Source organism: Pleurodeles waltl, chromosome 8, assembly GCF_031143425.1.
Source record: "Pleurodeles waltl isolate 20211129_DDA chromosome 8, aPleWal1.hap1.20221129, whole genome shotgun sequence".
NCBI classification, from domain to species: domain Eukaryota; kingdom Metazoa; phylum Chordata; class Amphibia; order Caudata; family Salamandridae; genus Pleurodeles; species Pleurodeles waltl.
Genome location: NC_090447.1, coordinates 81123151 through 81145762, shown reverse-complemented (window position 1 = coordinate 81145762; position 22612 = coordinate 81123151). Strand labels below are relative to the sequence as shown.

The window sequence follows — 22612 nt, the reverse complement described above, 5'->3', positions numbered from 1 at the left end:
CGTGAGAGGGGGCGGGGCCATGGGGGCGGGGCTTCATGCAAAGAACTACTAAAGAGGCGCTTTTGCTCCCTCTCCACAGACGTCTCCCCTACCTTTAAACAAAGAGGAGCTTGCCCAGGCTGCTGCCAACATCCTGGGGCGTTTTTAAACCTCATAATGGACATCGGCTGCTCAGAGCCTCCAAAGATGAGCTGGAAATGCGCTCTGTGCTACGTCTCTACCTCGACTTCCCCGACACTGTGTGATATCGGGTCTTCCCCGGTGACTGTGTGAAGGGAGTTGATATTGGGTGAAATATGGTAGCACTGTGTGAGTTGGTATGTCTGGGTTACATACAAATGTGATAGTATTTAGAGAAGTCAAACCCAGCTAGAAAGTGGAGGAACTCTGTAAATCTGGCAAGGAGATCATAGGTGCCTCCTTCGCTGTGACGAAAGAGCGTCGTCCCACTGGCTGAGCCAGAGGTAGAAAAATAAAACAATAGTTCAGTATCGTTTTATTTTCCTGCTTTTGGCACAGCCAGCAGGGAGGGGCAGGGCCACAGGATGTGAGGGGGGGGGAGAGTTCTCCTAAGTGCGCATGTGTATTTGACACACATGCGCACTTAGGTTTCTCCAGCCTGGCTGTGTTTAACAGCCAGGCTGGAAAAACTGCACAGGCCCTGGGCTGTGTCTGAGCGGCAGTCACTGCTGCTCAGACAATCCTGCTTTCATGCTAGGGTTTGCATGAAAGCAGCGCCAGGATTGCTGGGGAGCCTGTGCTGGTGTCCCAGCAGTGAATGCGAGGACACCAGAAGAAGAGGAGCGCGAGGCAGCAGGCACGGAGGCAAGGGAAGGGATTTTTATTTAATTTTTACCTTGTCCCTATCCCCCCGCCCTCCCCCTTTAGTCATGTGGCCGCTGCTGCTGGAGGAGATGACATATGAAAATGTATGCTAATCCTAGCAGAAATGGGAAAGTGGGTCTCATGAAGTGGGGGTCGTGTGGGTCAAACCCCTCTTGCTGATAAATTAAATGTTACTGAAAGAAGTGACTCATCCATTGTTTTCTGTTTGTAGGATCAGAGGGATGCCCTTTCATATTCTTGGCATTTGATGTGATAAGGTTTGAGTTTTATTTTTTTCCTCTTTTTCGGTACTTATTTACACAGTATCTGGCAAGACCTAGCTCTTCACGTTGTATTGGCACACAGGAATATTACAATTAGGGCTCCCGGTTTTGTGGTATTTTTTGTTTTTTCCTTTTCTGTCTGTATTTATCCATATTTATTTTTTGACCATTTTATTGGTATTTATCCACATTTATTTTGTATTTTGAGAGTAAATTGTATTGTAAAATGGTATATTTCCACATTTATTTTACTGATAAACTTGCACTCATACTTTGCTGCCTGTTGCGTTTTAGCAAATTAAGCAGCCAAATATAACAAAATACTACACCCACAGCTAAACATTAGCATTATAATACATATATGTGTTAACATATGCCTATGTTTATGGGACTCTCAACCTGTTTTCTAACTTCCCATGCTGTCTATCTGCTCAGCTGCTGTCCTGGAATTCAAGAAAGACAGCCTGGAGAGTCACCCATAGGAAGCACAATTTTTTGTATTTTTTCACATTTAAAAATAAATACAGACAGGAAACACATTGTTTTCTGTCTGTAATTATCAGAAAAAATGGAAAACTGGGAGCCTTAATAAAACTTTTCCAAGACGTAGGGTGTTTAGTTAGTCATTCTTGCTTTGTATATGCTGCAGCGGGCTACGAAGATCATTCCATCCTGTAGGGGCAGCGCACAGAGAAAGGGTGGGATCTGGTTGAATTTCTTTGGTACATTGTTCAGTTCTGCAGCAGCAGGAAGGATGTTTTCTGTAGCGCCAAGTGTTCCCACTGCCCATATGCAAAGGGACTGGGGCTTAAAAAGTGGTAATGTTACGTACTTGAGTGAGGTATGGTGTGACTTGCCACACAATTGAGAGTTGATACATCAGTCTCTGTGCTTTCATGGTAAGATGCGGCTCGAGAGAGGAATATCTTAAGGATTTTGGGGTCGCCGGGCCAAACACGATTTGGAGTTCCCTGCTCGGAGCATCTCGGAATTTATTATCCATTTCAGCTTATTCATGCCCAACTTTGGTTAGAGAATTGACGACCCTTTTCGTTGGCCAACCCTGGAAGAAACAGTATCTCTCTGGCTAACCAGCACCAGAGAAGCAGAAAAACGCAGTGGAGTGGTGCCCACTTTTTGAGCCTGAATATGGATTGTGGTTTTTGTTCAACACTCCCATCCCCGCTCTGTGAGGAACTGGGTTTCTGAGTTAGGTGACACTTGGCTGTGGTTGCACTGGCTCAGTAGCTGCCCCACATGAACTGTGAAATCTTGGAGGCACCATAGAGTGCACATTAACATGTGGATAACACCGGGCCCTATCTCGGCGCAAGCCGTCTCCAGACGGACTGCAAAAGAAAAGCAAAAAGGCCAGTGGTCCAACCACCACATCTTCCATCCAGAATGTGTGGTGTAGCTAATCTCTCAGCACCATTTGTGCATCCGGTGCTGATAGGAGCTTGTGTATTGCACTATCCGTGTTGTATGGGACTTGTATTTGGAGTTAGGTGGCAGCAGGCTTCTATCGCCCCGGCTGACAGCAGCTCCACAAGGATGATGCAGTCACAGAGGGTGCTGACATTGCAATCTTTACTGCACAGCAAGAGGTACATGTTGCATAAAGGCAAAGGCCTGTGTGATTGGGCTGGACCTATGCACTTTAAATGGTTTAAGTGCTTGCTGAATCTAACTGAATCTAATAAGTATTTTTCTTCACCCCCTGGGTGAGAGGCTGCTGCCTGCACAGCTTGGATCTGCTAAAAATGAAAAGTAAGTTAAGAAACTGGTTATTTTAAAACTCTAGACAGTCTTGGACTACCCCAAAAGGTTAACAATTGGGCCCCTAAGAAGTTAGGGGCCTGGGCCAGAAAGCAGGTTGCCCAAACCTCAACACGTCTCTAGAGGGAGATGTTGAGGTGCAGACGTGTGATTTCATATCTGCAGTGAGTTGTTGTGGTTCTTTTCAAGCTGGTGCTGGAGAATGATTCCTTACTTTGTGATGTTTAATTCATTATTTTTTGCATTTTAACCAATTCTTCATTATTATTATTATTATCATACATTACAATTGTAATGACAACTAACGTATAGAATCAGTATGGAAGCATAAACGGTATCTCGAATGGATCAGGTCAGTAAAGGTTCAAAGTTAGTTGTGAGCACTTCAAGCTAGAGGAGGCCCATTTAAAGGGACTCATGGGCTGACCCTTTCCTAGCAGTCGCCCTCTGCAGACGACATCACACCTGTTCCAGTGTATACAGTAACCCATACATCTGGAGATTCCATTAAAAAAAAATAATATTAGCAATTGTAATGAGCAAAATGTGTGGGACACAGTGGGGGCTCATCAGAGTGGGTGTCGGGCTTTGCCCTATCTATTTTTAGGCTCAACTAGTTTGTTTTTTACATTTAAAGATAATCATTTAAAAATAAACATGCTGTTGCTGACACTGCACAGCACGCAGTGGTTACACTTCTTTCTCGCTCGGACACTCCTTGTCAGCACTTTAGGCTGCCATCAGCCCAAACTGGCCAATCTGGTTGTCTCACGGCTCTGACGTCTGTGAGGTCATCAGCCCTGCACTAAGCTCCGCCCTTAATAATGTTCAGGTGAAGTTGGTGCTGGGTGCTTCAGACCTGGGGCTTCATGTGAATCAGGAACTGGGCACATACTGTCTTTGCACAACTGGCTGCAGGGTGGGCGGAGTTAGCAAGCCCCGCTGAGCCCACCCACCCTCTGACTAGTTGTGAAAGGGCGTGGTTACAGCAGGAGAGACTGCAGGCAGGAAACTGAAAGCTGGAGATTGTGATTCTTTAACTTGATTTTCTCATTTCTGATTTCACTTGCAGGCTCATTTAAAGCCCTACTAATGTGTCTTACTCGTAAAAATGAGCAGAAGCAACATTATTTATTGTCTCACAATTCCTCAAACTGAGTAACAAAGCGGTGCTCTTCCACATCATAGCATGTTCACAGAAGGGGGTCACCAGTGAGTCTGTTGAGCTGGTGGCCCTATGCCACCCCCCTCCGGCCATCCGGGATGCTAAGGCTGGCTACCATGATAATAATTTCTCGCAGCACAAAATTTGCTATGAAACTTGAAGGCCATGCTTGCGTGCAAGCTTCCACAGCCTTGGCCGGCTCCAGCGGACCACACTTAACGCTACACTGCTTGAGACCCTGCCTCAGCCAAGAATTTCCTCCATTTCATAACCAGTTCCTTAAAAAAGTCAGCTGGTAGGAGTACTCTGGAGCACCATGGACCTTAGAGGTTGCCCATTGAGTTGCCAAATTTTCCTGGGCTCTGGCTGCCAGCTTGTGAAGTGGAACATGAAGGTGGTGAGCTTCAAAGGGCACTCCGCCTCTGATATGCAAGTAGCCTGTCTCCCAGTAGAGGACAAAGACGTCCCCCTGCCCCAGGCACATCTGCACCGGAGAGTCAGGAAAATTAGTTAGTCAGGAGGCGGATGCCCCCAGAAGGCTAGCCACATCTTGGGTGGGCAGCCTGGTCTGTTTAGCGAGGAAGACTTCTGCCATCCTGAAAAGTGGGAAAATTGAGGGTTGAAAGAAAAGGTTCCACAACCCACTGAATGTGGTCACCTCAGTGGCGGATTAGACGCTGGGGTTAGTAGCCCATGGACTTCTTGCACCCACACCCTTAACACCCCTAAATCTAGCATTTAAGGGGCTCCCCTGGCACCAGAACCTCAGATCTGCAACAACTTTCAAAGAAAGGAAAATAAAAGACCTGCATCGAAGACAACAGGAACCTGCAATAACAAAAGGCATGATACTTTAAACATGTGGCAACCTTCTTGAAAGTGCTCGACCGCAGTTCATTCTGGACCAAAGACTGATTTCCCTAGCAAGAGGGAACTCTGTGAGCTAAAGGCAAGACCGTACTACAATGAACTAGTGGCATTAGTCCCCTGATCAACGCAGGATCCAAAGAGGCGCTGGCCATCGGGCTCTCTGAGGGATCACCAAAAGACAGGTGGTCCAGTGCATTTTGGGAAGTGTTGTACAGCTCCCTGCCAAGTTACAGCTGGCTACCATTTTCAAATGGACTTCTGGAAGGGCAGGAATCTTATCCTCCAACTAACGCTTGTTGGTGGCTAGTCGGGTCACCACCACCTATACTCAACGCTGCATCTTGAGGGCTTACCGCAACACCTTCATCCGACACCATCTGTGGCTCTGTTGTCAATCTTTTGCATCTGGTTCCTCACCTTCACCATCTCAGTGGTACAACCAGAAACCGCAGCCCCCCTTCAGCACCAAGGATAGCCAAGCACACCTCTGTGCCTGAGATGCCCAAGCTAGCTGGAGTTGTTCTGCCTGATGAATCCTAGTTCAGGGGTCCACATAAGTTTAACCCCCACTGGACACCCACAAACTCAACCTGCACATGACTGAGTGTCACAAGTACCATTTTACAGCACCCTTAGCTCCTGCATTATGCACCAAGGTCGGCCAGGAAACCTCTGCATCTGGGCCCCATGTCCAGGTAAAATTGGTCTGACTGTCGCAGCTTGGCTCTGGTACCCGCACAACCTTAACTGCCACTGGCTTCTCCTGAACTCACCCCGCAAGTGGATGAGTGTCACTGGTGGTTTTCCCCTTTGACTGCAATGGTAAAGTTGGACAGTTTGTAAATGTACTCATTTTATTTTCACTCTAAAATCCATAACTCAGGTGTACTCCTAATTTACTTTGATTTGGTGTATGAATTTATATAAAGATCCGCTTTATATTTATAAATTAGTGTTGGATATCTTTCGAGTTGTGTACATTAGTTATGGTCCACGTGGGTACTCTGAAATGCTAAACACATGTTCCTCTAGTCAAGCACGACTGCTCTTTGCCACACTACCGGGACTGAGGTAAGGATTTGTTATTGTGAATCCAAAGGACCATCTTCGGGGTACTGTGAGAGTATTACACAGTAGAGCCTAACCAGCATCACTGCACAAAACCCCACTTTCCTACATCCAGCTGGTTTTCTAAAAAAAGTTAAAGATCAAAGGGAAGAGGTTGGGCAACCCAGGTCCCTGCACGGTCTTGATGATTCCATCTTGATAAATAGTAAGTGGCTGGGTAGGTAGGAGAAGAACCAATGCAGTCTGGAGCCAGCAAAGATCCTTCACTCTACAGCATATTCAGTGCTTAAACTGAGAACAAGGAAGTGCAGGTATCACCCCTGAGTGTTAGTAGTAGTTTGGATGGGGCCTGGAGCATGGCTGGAAGGGAATCTCAATTTTCCAGAGCAGATCAGTGGCGGATGGCAGCCTTCGAAAGTGGTGAGGGATACCAGTTACACGTCACTGGCTCACTTCACCTGGAGGTGATGAATAGCCCTTCACAGGTCAGACAAAGTCAGCAGCAGGAGAGGTATACATGGAGGGTGGTGTGTGGATCTGGTTTTACATTCCCCCTGCTTGCTCCTCCTGCTGTGCCAAGTATCAGAAACAGTGCTGGACCCCGGTGGGACCCATGCCAATTATTTTTCTCAGTCTGCGCAGGGACTGCACTGCAGAGGATTCAAATTGACTGTCCAGCTCCCCCAGCCAAACCCCTATGAATTCCTCATCTCCCTAAATATGCCTCCCCCACCTGGTGGTCTAAGGGGCAGGACTCCTGGTCTGTTTACCCTGCTCCTGGCGACTATGGCTTTCATTAGAAAGATCCTGCAAACAAATGCCATACACAACCAGGAGACCAGTGCTTAATTTGTACTGGCACTTAATTCTTAACACCTACACTTTTCTTATGGCAATCTACCACAAGGTGGTGCTGTCAGCCTATTTTCAGCAGAGCACAGCAGTCGAGCAATTTAATATATAGGAAAAAATATTAATAGCAGAGTATCTGGACCACTCTAACTGGCATTTTGCAGAACTGACAGAGGCAGTGGTTGGTGCTATCTGCAGCTGCATTCTTAGCGATACCTTGAGCCCTGGCACTTTTTGTTTTCCAAATTAAGCACTGCGACAGACAGTGATGAGTGCATGTCCACTGGAATGCTGTGCTTCCGTATTCTGAGGCAGCATTTCAGACCTGCACTTTGGGCCCTTCTCAGCATTTTACCAGGGGTGGAAATAAGGCACAAGACACATACAATCCCTCTCTCTCTCACACACACATACCTAACACTGGCACACACAAAAGGGCAGAAACACACTTACATATGCACACAACATTCAGCACACGAGCACTTGGGGAACTAACGTTACTTTGGAGAATTTCCTGAGTGCTGACTGACATTGAAGACGGCACACTGAACATCCGACGTACAGTGTAATTAACAACACAAGGTCTGATTGGTCCCTGCTCTGCGGCTCAGTTGGGGTCTAGCACACTGGTTACTGTGCGTCAGAGAGAAGCAGGAACAGGGTTCGCTTAGACAGCGCGTCCATCAGAATCCCTACGATCGCACTAAATCTGGTCCTCCCCGTGCTCTAACTTCACAGGTATCAGTACTCTCCTTGGCCAAGGAGAAGTTATGGTACTCAAAGGGAGGACATAGCGAAGTGCTGGTACTATGTCTGGGTGAGTATCGTCCATGTAAAGCACTAAGGGCCATATGTAAGAGCCCCTAGTGTCACCTTAGTGCCGCCATAGCGTCATTTCATTTACGCTAAGGCGGCGCTAAAGTGGCTTTTTTGCTGCATCATATTTACAATGAGGCGCAATGCAGGCATTCCGCCACTTTGTAACACCGTGCGCCGCATTATGCCTGCGCCAGGCATAATGTATGCAAGGGGGGCGTTCTGGCCCTAAAAGGCCCACAAAAATGGCGCAGTAAAATAGAAAAGATTTCACTCCACCATTTCTGGCATTATTTTTAATGCCAGCTCAGAGCAGGTGTTAAAATGATGCTCCCATAGTAACCGATGGGCCTCCTTGCACTTTCCTGCACTAGCGTAAAACATTTTGATGCTAGTATAGCAAAGCGCCCAAGTAGCATACAAAATGTTGACACTATTGTGCTAATGACCACCATGGTGCACTATAATATAAATATGCTACAACCATGGTGTCGTCAGGTGCCGGTCGGGGGTGCTTCATAGCTGATGCACCACTTTTTCTTAAATATGGGCCTAAGTATGTTATTGCTTTGTTGAACACCAACAGTCTAACAAGCTGCCGACAGGTGGAGCAGCAGACAGCCAACTTGTGAACCTTTTTCAGTGTGTGTGGAGGAGCGGGCCTTGAAGGTGTGGGGCTTAGCACTGAGCACATCCTAAGGCTCCTTTAAATTGACTGCATCAAAGTCTCCCCTCCCCTAGCCCCTCCTGCCCCCGCCAAAACCAAAAACAAAGTTTTTGAGGCTGCCGCCAAGGTCGTGGAGAGGTTTCAATCTTTGTAACGGACATCGACTGAGCAGAATCTCCAAACAATTAGCTGGAAACCTGCTCTCTGCAGGAGTTTCCAGCAACTGTGTGCTCACTGTGTGATGTCTGCTCCTTGTCGAGTGGCCATGTGATGGGGTCGATATTGTGTGACTCACGGTGGTACCGTGTGAGTTGGAAGGTGTGGAGCAGGATGATAATAACTTGTTTTTATATAACTCCTTATACCTCACTTCTGCCCTTTCTAAGAGGTGTAAATAATAGGTGTTACAATTAATCGATATACTACACTTGATCGACTACTCCAATAGGATGAAAAGCACTGGAGACCTGTAGAAGGTGCTAAGACACTTGGAAAGAGAAACAGAGAAATTAGCGTGGTACGGACATCTTGGGTCCTAATGTAAGCAACTGCTAGTTGTGTAGTACAATACAGTCATAACTGGGTTACAGAGAGGCTATCACACCCCTGGGCCCCAGTGCAGCTGCACCTGCTGCACTATTGAAAGCTATGGCCCTGGATAACTCACAAATATCCTCTCTCCTTCCCAGCATGCACAGCTTAAATTGTCACATTACTGGGAAAGTCAAGCCCCACCCCTGTATGACATCATCACACGAAAGTGAGAACCTCATAGGAGTTACAAATATTCAAAATGGATTTTTTTTAACTGTTCATGTGAATACCTTTTTTCCTAAAGTAAATGTTTTTATCGGATTCTCTTCTTAAATCCATCTCTGATGATAATGACATGATTTCGTTTAGAAAAAGATCTGATAAAGATGAGTATGATATTGTTAAATGGGTTAACTGAAGACAAAGGGCCTGATTTAGAGGCTGGCGTACGGGTTATTCCGTCACAAACATGACAGATATCCCGTCCGCGTAGTACAATCATATCCTATGGGATCGTAATATGGCGGACGGGATATCCATCATGTAAATGAGGCCCAAAATCTTCTAAGACTTCATTGAATTCTATTCGCCAAACTAACAAAAGACTAAATAGATGTTTCCTAAGGGGTAAAACAGTATTAAAATTCAATGAAAGAAACATGTTATTTTAAAGCAAGCTGCGTGATAGGTCTTTTACAAGGGAGAGGACTTAAATTAACTAAACACATAGATAGCAATAAGGTAAATGTTTGGCAGTATCACTCACAGATATCAATACAATTACTCTTTGACAGTATCATACTGAGGTAGCAATGGTGTAAGTCATTAACCATCACACACAGAAAACAATAAAACAATTTGTTAACAGGATCAGGCACAGTTGACCTGTTCACTCAGAAGAAATGGCACCAGACTGATATATGTTTCATGATCACTTACTGTGCTGATGTCAGCCAATGTGATAGATTTCTTTTTGTCCACAACCTGTCCCAGGTGCCCAAATGTCAGCTGTAGTGAAAAAGAAGAACAGAGGAATGAAAACTGAAAACACTTTCCCATGTAGCACGATGAAGAAACAGCCAAATGAAAGGGGGCTGAGATCTTGACAAGGTTCAGGTAGGCTGCACAGTATAGGCTTCTGTGTTGCAAATGTAGGTGATTTGTGGCACTGCAGTTGTCACTGTGAGGTGTGTCCACTAAACCCAACAGGATGTCTGCAACCACATCACTCCATTGATGCACTTCACCAGCATCCTTTCATTAAGAAAGGGTTAGAGGGAGAGGTCACGACCTTCAGCTAATCAAGGGCGGCAATGGATCCTGATTTCATCCATCCACCCCAGGTCCCTCCTTTTCACCACCCATGTATTTAAAGTACAAATCAACGTTCAAGTATTGATGGAGTGTCAGAGAATGCTTGTGCTGCTGCTGAATCTTTATATCAATGGGCTGTATTGATGGAAGGTGTGCAGGTGACACGTTTCACTCGTAAAAACCTATTCGTTTCCCAGAATATCGACTGTAGCAAGGTTTTGAAAGCACATCATCATTGGAAGAGGCTAATTTGTGCCCTTGGAAGAGGTCAGGTTGTACCGGTGGATGTCGGTAGTGGCCACAAGTACTCATTGCTGGTGACTGGGACGTACTGCCCATTATCAGACCTTGACTCAGGGCAATCGAATGGAATTCAGAAAAAGAAGAGAACGATAGGAAGCAGTGAGAAAGGAGAAAACCAGGCTTCATTTCCACATGTGCTTGCATTATCTGTGACACATTCCATTTCTGTACACACACCAAGTACAGGCTTCATTTGTGTACACAGACATGTTAATCAGGCTTCATTTTCGCATGCATATCTGTGACAGACTCAATTTCCGTACACACACACTGACAACTAGCTCCATTTCTGTACACAGATACATCACAGGCTTTCATTTCCACATGCATATCTGTGACAGACTCCATTTCTATACACACACTGAAGACAAGCTCTATATCTGTACATGGATACATCACAGGCTTTCATTTCCACATGCATATCTGTGGCAGACTCCATTTCTATACACACACTGAAGACTATCCCCATATCTCTACACGAGTACCTTACATTTTTCATTTCACATGCATTACTGTGACAAACTCCATTTCTATACACACACACTGAAGACAAGCTCTATTTCTGTACATGGATACATCACAGGTTTCATTTCCACATGTATATCTGTGACAGACTCAATTTCTATACACACGCTGAAGACTATCCCTATTTCTCTACACGAGTACCTTACATTTTTAATTTCATATGCATTACTGTGACACACTCCATTTCTATACACACACACTGAAGACAGGTTCCATTTCTGTACACAGATATTTCACCCTGGCTTCATTCCCAGATGCATGTCTGTGACATACTCCATTTCTGTACACACACACTGAAGACTAGCTCCATTACTGTACATAGCTGCATCACAGGCTCCATTTCTACATGCAAATCTGTGACAGACTGCATTTGTGTTCACACAAGAAAGAGAGACTCAATTTCAGTACACACACATACATCACAGGCTCTGTTTCTGCATGTGTATCTCTGACAGCCTCCAATTCTGAACACACATCACATAGAGGTCTGTACACACATCACAGAGGGCCTCTGTTTCAGTAAAGGCATACATCCCAAGCAGGCTCTGTTTCTGCATGCATTCTTTCACAAGCTCAATTTCAGGAGTGGCTCGCGGGGTGCGGAAGGGGCGGGGCAGCACGCGGAGTGGGGGGGGGGTAAATAATATATATATTTTTTAATTACACTTACCTCCCTTGCCGCACCGCACTGCTCCATCCGCTTCTTCTCGGCTGGCTGCAGGCACAGGCTCCCAGCCTGCACCTGCGGCCAATCACTGCTCAGAGCAGCGTCAGGATTGGCTGGGAGCACCCAGGCTGGGCACTCCCAGGCAGACTGGGAGCTTATGCAGGCTCTCTCCAGCCCGGCAACTGTACCTGTGTGTTTGGCCAGCACAAAACGGCTGGACACACATACATGCGCAGTGAAGGGTGAGTGCTGTGCACTCCCCCTCACTGCTCGTCACCCCCGTGGCCCCACGCCTTTAAAAGAAAACGGTAAAGTTTATTATTTTTTTCTTTTAAAGGTTTTGCAGCTGCTGGTGCGGAACGACGCTCCTCCGCCCTAACATAGGAGCCGCCCCTGCTCAATTTTTGTACAAATTCCAAAGACAGACTCTAATTCTGTTCATTCATACATCACATGCTCCATTTCTGTATGCCGACCCAATCCTGAGGAAAGTGGGTTGAAGAGTAAAAAAAAACTTACCGGAAAACTGATTTCTTCCTCCATAACTTTGTCTCCAACAACCTGATGAGGAAAGATATAGGAGGGAAAATTGTTAAATCAAATATTACCCACAACACCCTTAAATACATCAGCAACTCAATGGCTGAGAAACCACAATCACTCTAGGTGAACGCCTTTCTCCTGATTTCATTCCCAAAGGTTTTTCAAGGATCATGTGTAGAGGTACATCTTGGCCCACACCCCATCTCTTCTTGATAGTGTCCCTCCATCTGATTACAAGGAACACAACAGAGTATTTAACTCACAGTGGGAAAAAGTGTACTAATAATGTTTGAGGCCACCACAAGGTAGTATATAAGGCAATACAAGTACCCAAATAAAGACAAATGAAACCAAGCAGTGGTAAAGTCAGTTCACTGCCAGCCTCTTGGCTTTGTCAATGCTTATTTTGTCGTGGTTTGTTTTGTTTTTGTTGGGGAAGTTGATGGGCCCTTGCCAATATATAAAATATATTAGCTAAAAGCAAAACAAAATTATTTTGGTCTCAGAAAACATGCTCTGTCATAGTAGACCCTGGTACTGAGTGGAACTACTTTGTGTGGATGTGCTCATTGTAAAAGGGTGGAATGCTGTCACTCACAGTGAAGGTAGCCAATGGCTGAAGGGAGCTGACAAATGCCCCCTGCTGGATGCAGCAGTGGCAGAAATGAATTGTGAATAAAACAACAACAGACTAATAGATGAAAAGGGCTGGCTGAAATCCTCTAAAAGTTTCCTAAATAATGTTAATAAAATCAAAAGGTCTTGGCTAACATTGGTCATAAAAGAACAAATAAGGATAACTAAGAAGTGAAAAGAGTAGCTTAGCTGCCTTTTATGGGCGTTTCGGTCCCTGCCAGCACATTCCCATTGGTCTGCTAATGTCTAGACGACTGTTTTCATTTTATAACTTTTTAACTCTGCAAGTTTCAACACCAGAATACTTCAGTGTTTAATGTGCACTGACGTTCCTTGAGAAACCTAATTGTTCTAGAAGTAATAACTAACTATTGGCTATAGGGTGCCACCTAGAGGAAGCGACAACATCCTACACAATTTTTCATTGTTTGGGAAGTGCTCCATCTGATAAAGCTTTGGGGCATATTTAAGAGCCCCTAGCGCCAATTCCACGCCACATTAGCATCATTTTCTTTATGCTAATGTGGCGTTGGAAGACCAAAAACACTGCACCATATTTACAAAGTGGTGCAACGCATGCACTGCGCCACTTTGTAACCCTTTGTGCTACATTATGCCTGCGCCAGGCATAATGTATACAAAGGGGGCGTTCCCCCATTAGGGAGGGGGGGCAAGAAAATGGCGCAATGAAATCGAAGAGATTTCCTTGTCCGATTTCTCCAGCAATTTTAACTCCTGCTCGGGCTTACAAAGGGCCTCTGGGTGCTTTTCAGGATTAGCATCAGAATTTTTCATGCTAATCCTGCAAACGACGGGACTAGCATTGAAATTTCAGACACTAGTTCCCTAACTACCGCCCTGGTGCGACGTATTTTAAATACGACGCACATACTGTGGTGCTGGGGGGGGGGCACAAGAAAAGTGGTGCTGTACTGTTTGCAGTGACACTTTTCTTAAATTTCCCCTATATTCTCTGAAGCGCTGAAAATCCTAAATTCTTTTTATTTGTACCCACGGTTTCCATACAAATTCGTTTAATTTGTTTTCCCTTTTCGCTGCTGTTGTGTCATACAGGCCATTTATTAATATTATCTGTTTTTTAAATATCTGTCTCTGACCGTCTCTAAATCTTTCTGATACTTCAGCCTCCACACAAGGAAACTCCTTTTTTGTTTATTTTATTTAGAAGAAGTCCAAGGAAAAATATGGGAACCAAAAAGGCAAACATGGAAAGCTCAGATATGGTAAAGTTAAAAAGAGAGCGTCTAAGAATTCCCATTCATGTATTCCAAAATGAAGGAGACGTCGGAGAGTTTGAACGTATGCAACGTAACAACCCGTTTTTCCATCATCTGGAATGTGTAAACGCAATTTGAGCTTGAAGCATTCCAGGCTAAAATAGCGATCATTTGAAGCTTTCTATGGGTCTCAAATATACAGTTAAAGAGGTTTATTCTAGTCAAAATGGCAGCAGAGAGTGCTTTCAGGTGTTGGCTGTGGGGGAATTTTAGACGTATGGTCTTTAAGTATTGTTTAAAGACGCAATGTACTGCTCCAGGCACCATGAAGCTGGAAGAAGTGCTAGGAGGCCATGCTCATCGAGGAGGCACTCAAGAATGCCGATAACATAAAACACGTGGCACAATACAACAGGCCATGAAAGCCCTAAGAGGGGGGAGGTTTCGAGGCTGCAGAGCCCTGAAGCCTTCTTCTGCATTTCCCGTTTAATCACATTTGTGACCTCGGGTGAATTACTTTGGTTCCTATTCTAACAAGCATTGGCAAAGCCAATAGATCTCGGCAATGCCTACGCTATTGGCATTGTCAATGTGCATGTCTTTTAGCTGTGTAGTAGACCAGCACATCTGCTGTTCAGGCAGAAGCGCTATGATGCGGTCAGTGCCGGTCACGTCAATGAATGCAAGACGGGGGCCAAAGAGAAAGGACATGTGGTGTCTACCCGAGACCTAAAACTGAATGCGTTCTAGTGTAATGTAGTATTTTTTTTTTGGTGTTTAGTCAAGTGCAAATTCGACCCGAAGATATTGGAGAGCTTTAGCTGAGCACCAGCTACATTACACGAGGACACATTCATGTTTCGCAGGCACACTGAGATTAGGTGCTTGCCCAGAATCATAGGATGTTGATCTGACACTGAGACTCAAACCTGGTTCCCCAGCTTCAAAGTCAGTAGCTCTGGTCATTAGGCCACATTCCCCCTTCATTAATGCTATCGGGCTCAAGGGTGGGAAGGGGAAAGAAGCAACATGAATGGAGGGTGGGAGGGGATGGACTTACTGCAAACACAAGCACTCACATGGAGTGCTTCAACACAAATAAAAAAGTGGCTCCAAAAAGGGAAATGGGAAGGGCTCCCCAGAGAACCCCATTCTCCTTTGAGAATGGACAAAATCGTTTTTTAGGCGCAGACCACGAACAACTGCCTACCTTTGAAAAATGAAACTTGAAGTTCAAATTGTCCATTTGAAACACATCGTGTTTTCCTTATGGACAACTGGCTTAATTTCAAATAAAAAAAGGTTTGCTTTATTAAAAACCAACCACAGACATGGTGGTCTGATGACCCTAGTAGGCCACCATCAGTGTAATGGCTATGATTCTTCGTAGGCCACAAAGTGGGACTTACGTCATTAATATTCATGAGATAGGTTGATTTGTGACCCCGCTAGGAATCGCCGCTTTAAAACATGTTCTTTTGTACATTAGGAATTGTCATTTCCAAACTGCGACTAGATAAGAATCACACTATGGAAGTCCCAAATGTTAATGTTAGTACATCTTCCCTTTCTGTTTTGCCTGACTTCGTTATGTATGTAGTGCGGTCTATCCCTGGCGAGCTCATGAAGTGCTCCAATTTGCAGCAGGTTTCTTGGAGCCCAAGAAGGTACATGTTTGAAAGGCCTCCATGGGACATGCTGGGTGAGGTGAGTGAACTTTGGTGAGAAGGTGTCAGCATGTTGCCACGCCCTAGTGACGTAGCAGAGACTGAGTGCACAATGAACTTCAATAGTGAAAGTGTACTCACTGCCAAAACTTCCTTCTTTGGTGAGACAAAGGAGAGCTCTGAGAGGGTCTCCAAATTATAAACTGGAGATTGACATGCCTTTTTTTATGTGACCAAAATATTCCGGTATAAATAGTTCGTACACCAGAGAATACACTAAAGAGATTACAATTGTGGTATAAGTGTGCTATTCAAAGGACAATTAAAAATAACAACGATTTAAAACCTTATTTCAAAGGTTTGAGTGAAAACTGTCAAAACAACACATAGGAGCCTGTACAAGAATTATATTCCAGAATATTTTTTCACATACCTGACAGAAAAGCTGGTGATTGTCTTCGGACACGAGGAGGAGGCAGCAACATGGTGACTGGGTCTCCTGCTCGAGCTGCAAGAGAGGGAGCGGGGTTAGTTACTGCGATAGGGCACAACAGCGACTCCTATCGGTGACACAGATCACAGCCACTACGGCTTACAACCTCTGAAGGATGGAATAGGAACGCATTGAACAGCTTCAAGCTGAGCACAAGTGTACCCATCATCACGAAAAAAACATATGGTGTTCACCATCCATGATCCAGAGAGAGAGAGACTGCTCATCAGTTGGTAGGTTGGCACATACTACAAAATGAAAGATACGCACAAAAGAGAAGATTTTTGGGCAATTTTCCAAGTCTGACTTGCCGAGCCCTGGGTGGTCTCAAGAAGTCATATTTTCTGTTATTTATATAGAGTGAGCCTGTCATGATGCCTTTCCACTTCCTCAACAATGCTAATAAATAATATATTGCACTTTGCACATTTGCATATAAATGCTTCAAAGTAAAATATATTTCATTAAGATTGGAATGCAAATGGTTAAATGCATGCAATGGAGTAAGATCACATTAAAGAGAACTAGAGACTATTTACAGAGTAGTTTCCTTCAGCAAAGTCATTGTAAAATGTAAACTGTGAGGCAGTAAATACTGTTTCCCACGTGTCAGTTTGGCTGTGCTGTACTTGGCCTTTGCACTTTTGTATTAAATTCATAAAGGTGTGTTTTTTAGGATAGAAGTTCTAAATAACATGTTTTATTGGGCCACATTTCTTTTCAATGACAATGCACACATTTATATATACATATTTTAATAAATTTGCTCAAAATTTTCCAAAACAAAAGTTCATGAGATGTCAATGAGTCATCTCGCCGGAGGCATGAGAGGTCCTTAAATCTCATGAAAATAGACCATTATCAAGAAAGTGCCTTTGCTTTGTTTGGGATACATCCATGAGCTAGTTTTAGAGAAATTGGAACTCAAAATCGTGTTAGTGGCCAGGAAAGTGTTGAAAAGAAAAAAGAGATCAGGGGCCAGGTATAGCAAAAAAATATTTTGCGACTTGCAAATTGCGAGTCATACCGTCTCGCAAATTGCAACTCGCAAAATAGTATGCAGAAAGGTGTCTCAGACACCTTCTGTGACTCGCTATGGGGTCGCAAAGATCCACCTCATGAATATTAATGAGGTGGGTCGCAAATTGCGACCCCATAGCGAGTCCCTGCACTCACAGGGATGGTGGCCTGCTGGAGACAGCAGACCTCCATGTCTGTGACTGCTTTTTTTAATAAAGCAGTATTTTTTTTTTTTTTATTGCAGCCCGTTTTCCTTAAAGGAAAATGAGTTGCAATTCAAAAAAATAATGAAACCATTTGGTTTCATTTTTTCAGAGTAGGCAGTGGTCCATTGGAAAATTATTTTCAGTGACATTCACAAAGGGGAAGGGGTCCCATGGGGACCCCTTCCCGTTTGCGAATGCGTTACCACAGACTTCAAGTGGGTGGTAACTGCGAGTTGGTTTGCGACCGCTTTCGCGGTCACAAAGCAACTCAGCATGGCGATGCGGTCGCAAATAGGAAGGGAACACCCCTTTGTATTTGCGAGTCGGATTCACATTTTGCGAGTCGGTACCGACTCGCAAAATGTGAATCTGCATCGCGTTGGCCGTTTTGCATGTCGCAAACTGCGTTTTTCGCTGTTTGCGACATGCAAACCGGTTGCTACATCTGGCCCCAGGTCTCTTAGTCACCAGATAGTCTGCGAACCCAGGTTCATGGACTCTCAGCAGACAACAACTGTAAACTACAAAGAAATATGAATATATCTCCCTTCATCTACTTGGAGTCCACTGACCCAGAGCTGGGTCCATGGACATGGGGGCTCTGAAGGCCGGGGCTGGCCACAACTTTGAACAAGCATTTGCAATGCAATGGGTCTTGTGTTTGCTCGAGTTAGAGCTATTAGCATTGTAAGTTCCTAACCGGACTTTTTTGCCACAAAAGTTGAAAATTAAAAGTAAAACAGTCGACATAAGTGAGTCGATTCAGAGCGCCACGGCCGCCATGAGCGCAAAGGAGAGACACAGAAAGAAAAAGTAGTTAGCTCGCAGTCAAATGTATTGGTAAAAGTGCAATTATCCATGTAACAGGGTTGATGGCCAAGGCACTACTCAACCGCACTAAGGTGGGACAAACGTAAAGCATTTACCAATGATGATAAAGGATTTTTGAAAGGCAAGCCCACAAACGAGTGATGGGTGTGAGGTGGGCGTGGTTAAGATCCCACAGATACATTACAACAGGCCAGAACGCTTGCACGCTCGACCTAAAAACATATTGCGCCTCCTATAACAGAATGAGGCGCTCTCTCCCCACATCCTCGAAAAAATTTAACATAACTGTAAGGGGACAGGAGGAGCACCCTAGTTCCCCTTGGCATACATTTGAGAGCCCCAAAGGGACACCTCCCCCTTCTCTTGGAACAAAATTAAGAAAATCATAGATTTTGCTGCAGGGTTTGCAGACCATGAGGCAGGACACAGTATCCATTTTGCTCCCAAGTTTAAAATGTCTGCATATAGATGTCTCCAGGTACAGAGTTATTTCCTGTAGATCAACCCCCTTCTTCAGACACTGATAATTGATAAAAGATCCCTAAGTTACACATAAGACCTAAAGGCACCAATTTACGTTCCTCTTGTGACTTCACTCCACAGACAACAGTCAGTCTTCTGCCTGGCTTTCCTTATGTACATTTTTACCCACCTACTAGTCAGAATGTATTGCTAATTTTCATGCAACGTCCCCTTCAGACTTTTCCCACTATAGGAGGCATTCCTTGACCTTATAGCTGGGCTTTCATATGATTTTATCATGACATATGTTAATCAATAAATACATAACATCAAAAACTTGGTTCAGTTCAGAGGTTTTACAATATGAATACATGCCTGGGAATGTACAGAACTATTTCAATGGAGATTCTTTGTACATTTCTTCATCATTGTGAAAACCCAGCTAAAAAAAATTATATATTGGTTCAGTGTTGTCGGTCATGCTCTTTTCACACAGAAACCAAGACCATTGTTATCATTTCTCCTCTTCTTTTATTTGGAGCAAATTAAACGTACATAGGATATATAAATATCTCATATCTCATCACACAAAATAGAACAGAAAAAATACCCGAGCCAAGGGATGCACTGCAGTCAGCAGGCAATAAATATAATACAAGTTTGATTGTGGGTTGACATGATTTCTCCTCTTTTTTCCTCTCTTTTGCATAAATGTATTGATTGCCTTTAAAAAGGTGCATTCTGGGGGAATCCCAGAATACTCAAACACAGGTAAACTCTTTCCTAAAAATAGACAGGGGACCAGTTCCTCCACACACCTAGGAGAGAGGCAGTGATTACATTGAGCTGGTGGTTGCTGGTGGGGCCCACATGTACCTAATTTTCCTCAAAAGACTTTGATCTAGAGCACGAGAGAGAACAACACAAAAGGTGGAAAAAAAAGGAGAACAAGCAGTGACAAAAAAGAAACCATGGGATGGAAAAGAACATGCAAGAGTGAGATAATGGGTCAGGGATTGTTTGCTGATGGATTAAGGAAGCATGAGGTGGAAAGAAGATTATGCAGTCTTGAGATTCGGCAACGCAGTCTTGGACAGTGCCAGCTGCGGGCTTCTGAGCAAAACTTTGGGCCTTGGCACTTATTCTTTTATAAGTTAAGCACTGAAGGTAGGTAAGCCTGATGTGCAAATTGAAGTATTTGTACAGGCAGACCAGGCATAGTGCTTGTGTATTTTTCGATGGGTTTTGCCTGATTTGCATGGGACCATGCGCCTCAGAGATTAATGTATCTCAATTGACTTGGCACCAACTCCCAAAAGGGAACATGTTGTATTAACAGACCTCTTGAAGGATTTGCAAATTATAGACAGATCATGCACCACATGGGGACCCATGGACCTTCCAAAGGGGTTCAAAGGGACTGTGCAGATTCCATCCCAAACCAGGATAGGAGTTCTCCGGTGGAAAGTGGACCCGGGAATCCCTGGACCCATCAGTCAAAGTAGGCCTCAGGGTCCACCACAATAGTGTATTCATCCATGGAGTGGTTTGGTGTGTCCCCTTATAACCTCTCTCCCTTGAAGATGTTTGGAGAGAACCTGTACATCCTTAAAGAGTGGCAAAAAAGACTATGGCCCTCATTATTATATTGGTGGTAATAACTGCCTACGCCGCATCAATTGCCTCCAACATATCACCGTGGCGGCAGCCATCCGTCTGCCAGATTATGAGCACTGCCTGACTTTCACCACAATGAGGGCAGAAATCGGGCAGTGTTAATATTGGCAGACGGTGGTGACCTGGCGCAGCTAACATCAGCACTGCCCCGCCAGTAGAACGCCACCAGCCGTACCTTGAGCAGAAATACGGCCTGGTGGTGTTCTGCTGGTGGGGCGCTGCTGGAGGTAGCAGTGCCCCTTCCCGTTCCCTGCCTGATGACCTCCGCGCCAAGGTAAGTCGATCGTCTGACAGGGAAGGAAAGTGGGGGTGTTGTGTGTGTGTCTGATTGTTTGAGTGCGTGTGTGAATGCGACTGTGTGTTGTGTTGTATGCGTGTGAGTGAATGCGTGTAAGAATGGTGAAGTAAGTGTGTGTCTGCATGTCAGTGTATCTGTGTGTAAGAATGTGTGTAAGTATGTCCGGACAAATGCGTATGTGAATGTGTGTATGCCAGTGAATGAGTGAATGCATGTATGCCAGTGTACGTGAATGGGTGTATGCGTGGTGCATGTGGGTGTATGTGTGCGTGTATGGGGGGAGGGGGGTTGTGGGGTGAGGGTCGCTGTGACTGTAGTGGGGTTGGGGTGATGTGTGCGTGTGTGTGTTTATGGGGAGGTGGGGTGGGGTGAATGCGTGTATCGGAGGCAGTGGGGGTGTTTGAATCGGGGGGGTTTGGATGGAGAGGGGGTGGGGGGTGTCAGGTGAGTGTTGGGGGAGCCACCTACCGGTGACAGGGAAGGAATTCCTTGTCACTGGTAGAGCCTACTGCCATGGTTTTCTTGGTGTTGCTAATGCCACGGAAACCATAGAAATAGGCCGGTTCATAATGCCGCCGGCGGTACTCTGTGGGCCGCCAGGTCAGAGATTGACATCTCCGGCCTAGCAGCTCATACCGCCATTGATAAATCTCACTTAGGTTTTGGATCACCCTTCTTGCCCCTCGCATGGCGCAAAACCCTTGATAAATATGCCCGCCTGTGTAAAAGCCATCAGTGAAACGTGGCCACCTTCCCAAGTCACACATTAACGCCCACTGGGCTTACGGCGGTAGGAAAACAGGCAGGGTAAGTAGAAGTAAAAATGCCCCATTTTGAGTTGGGAAGAAACCCGGAAAATTATTCCCAAATGGGTTTTGTGCCCTTTTGCGCAGAATCCTGGACAATTTCCTCATCTTCAAACCTGGAGGACAGAGCATGTACCATACGGTAGCACTGATATTGGGTGGAAAAAGGCCAAACTCCTTGTCAAAACTACAGAACGAATGGGCCCAAAAACCGACCCAATATCACCCACAAAAGGCATTTCACACTGGAACGTTTGTGGCTACAAATATGTGCCTGATGGCATCCTCCTTGGGTCTTGGCCCTCAATGATTTGGAACCCTTTCAAAGCACTGCCCAGAAATGAAACGCGAATCTGACTACAGTTAAGCAGAGGAGGGTTCATGTGGCCTCATCTAGGCTCCAGCCAGCCATGAAACTTCAAGAGCACGCTGCAAAAACCAGCTCATCTTTTCACAAGGGCTTTGCTGCCGAGACACAAATTATGCAAAGCACTTTATAGCTGTAAGCAGACGTTAGGAATATCTCTTCTAGCTGGTATCCCTGGACTTGGACTTGAAAGAGCATCCCGCCTCTAAATCCTTTCTGACAGAGTGCTAATGGAGGCAAGCCTCCTCTAGTTTGCTCTCTGTGTTTTCGTATTAACAGTCTTTTTATCGCTGCATAATTTATTAGGGTAAAGTACCGGGGTGGCGCTGTCTGAAATTCTCTCTAGAGGATGCAGGCTTTAACGCTCTCTTCCCCACGAAGTGCGATCTGCACAAAGTGCCCGAATTACAACCGAGACTGTAGATCAGCTCAGGAGGGAGTCCTGATGCAGCTACAGACATCAGGGGCCATATGTACAAACACATTTTCCCATAGACACAGAATGGGTAAAACCCTTTGCTACATCTGGCCACAGATGCTGAAGTGTTCTATCATATTCCAAGACATATTTAATGGTTTTACAGGTCTGCTCAGTGCAAAGCTATCTTTTTAAATAAATGGCAGCCATCATTTTAAATATATATTAGATAATGGCAGATAGCCACTGTCTAGTTATGGATAATATTAAAACCCATGGAA

At 44.9% G+C, this 22612-nt stretch overlaps 1 protein-coding gene across 3 annotated transcripts in view; it reads right to left on the bottom strand.

Moving 5' to 3' along the window:
• PDE2A (phosphodiesterase 2A) overlaps positions 1–22612 on the bottom strand; it is a 1588440-nt gene that overhangs the window by 129444 nt on the left and 1436384 nt on the right. For all 3 annotated transcript variants that reach the window (XM_069203789.1, XM_069203788.1, XM_069203790.1), the window contains 3 exons: positions 16187–16261; positions 12189–12230; positions 9800–9868 (listed from right to left, as the gene is read on the bottom strand). In XM_069203789.1, coding sequence (XP_069059890.1) covers positions 9800–9868; positions 12189–12230; positions 16187–16261 — 186 coding nt within the window. The remainder of the gene's footprint in view (positions 1–9799; positions 9869–12188; positions 12231–16186; positions 16262–22612) is intronic.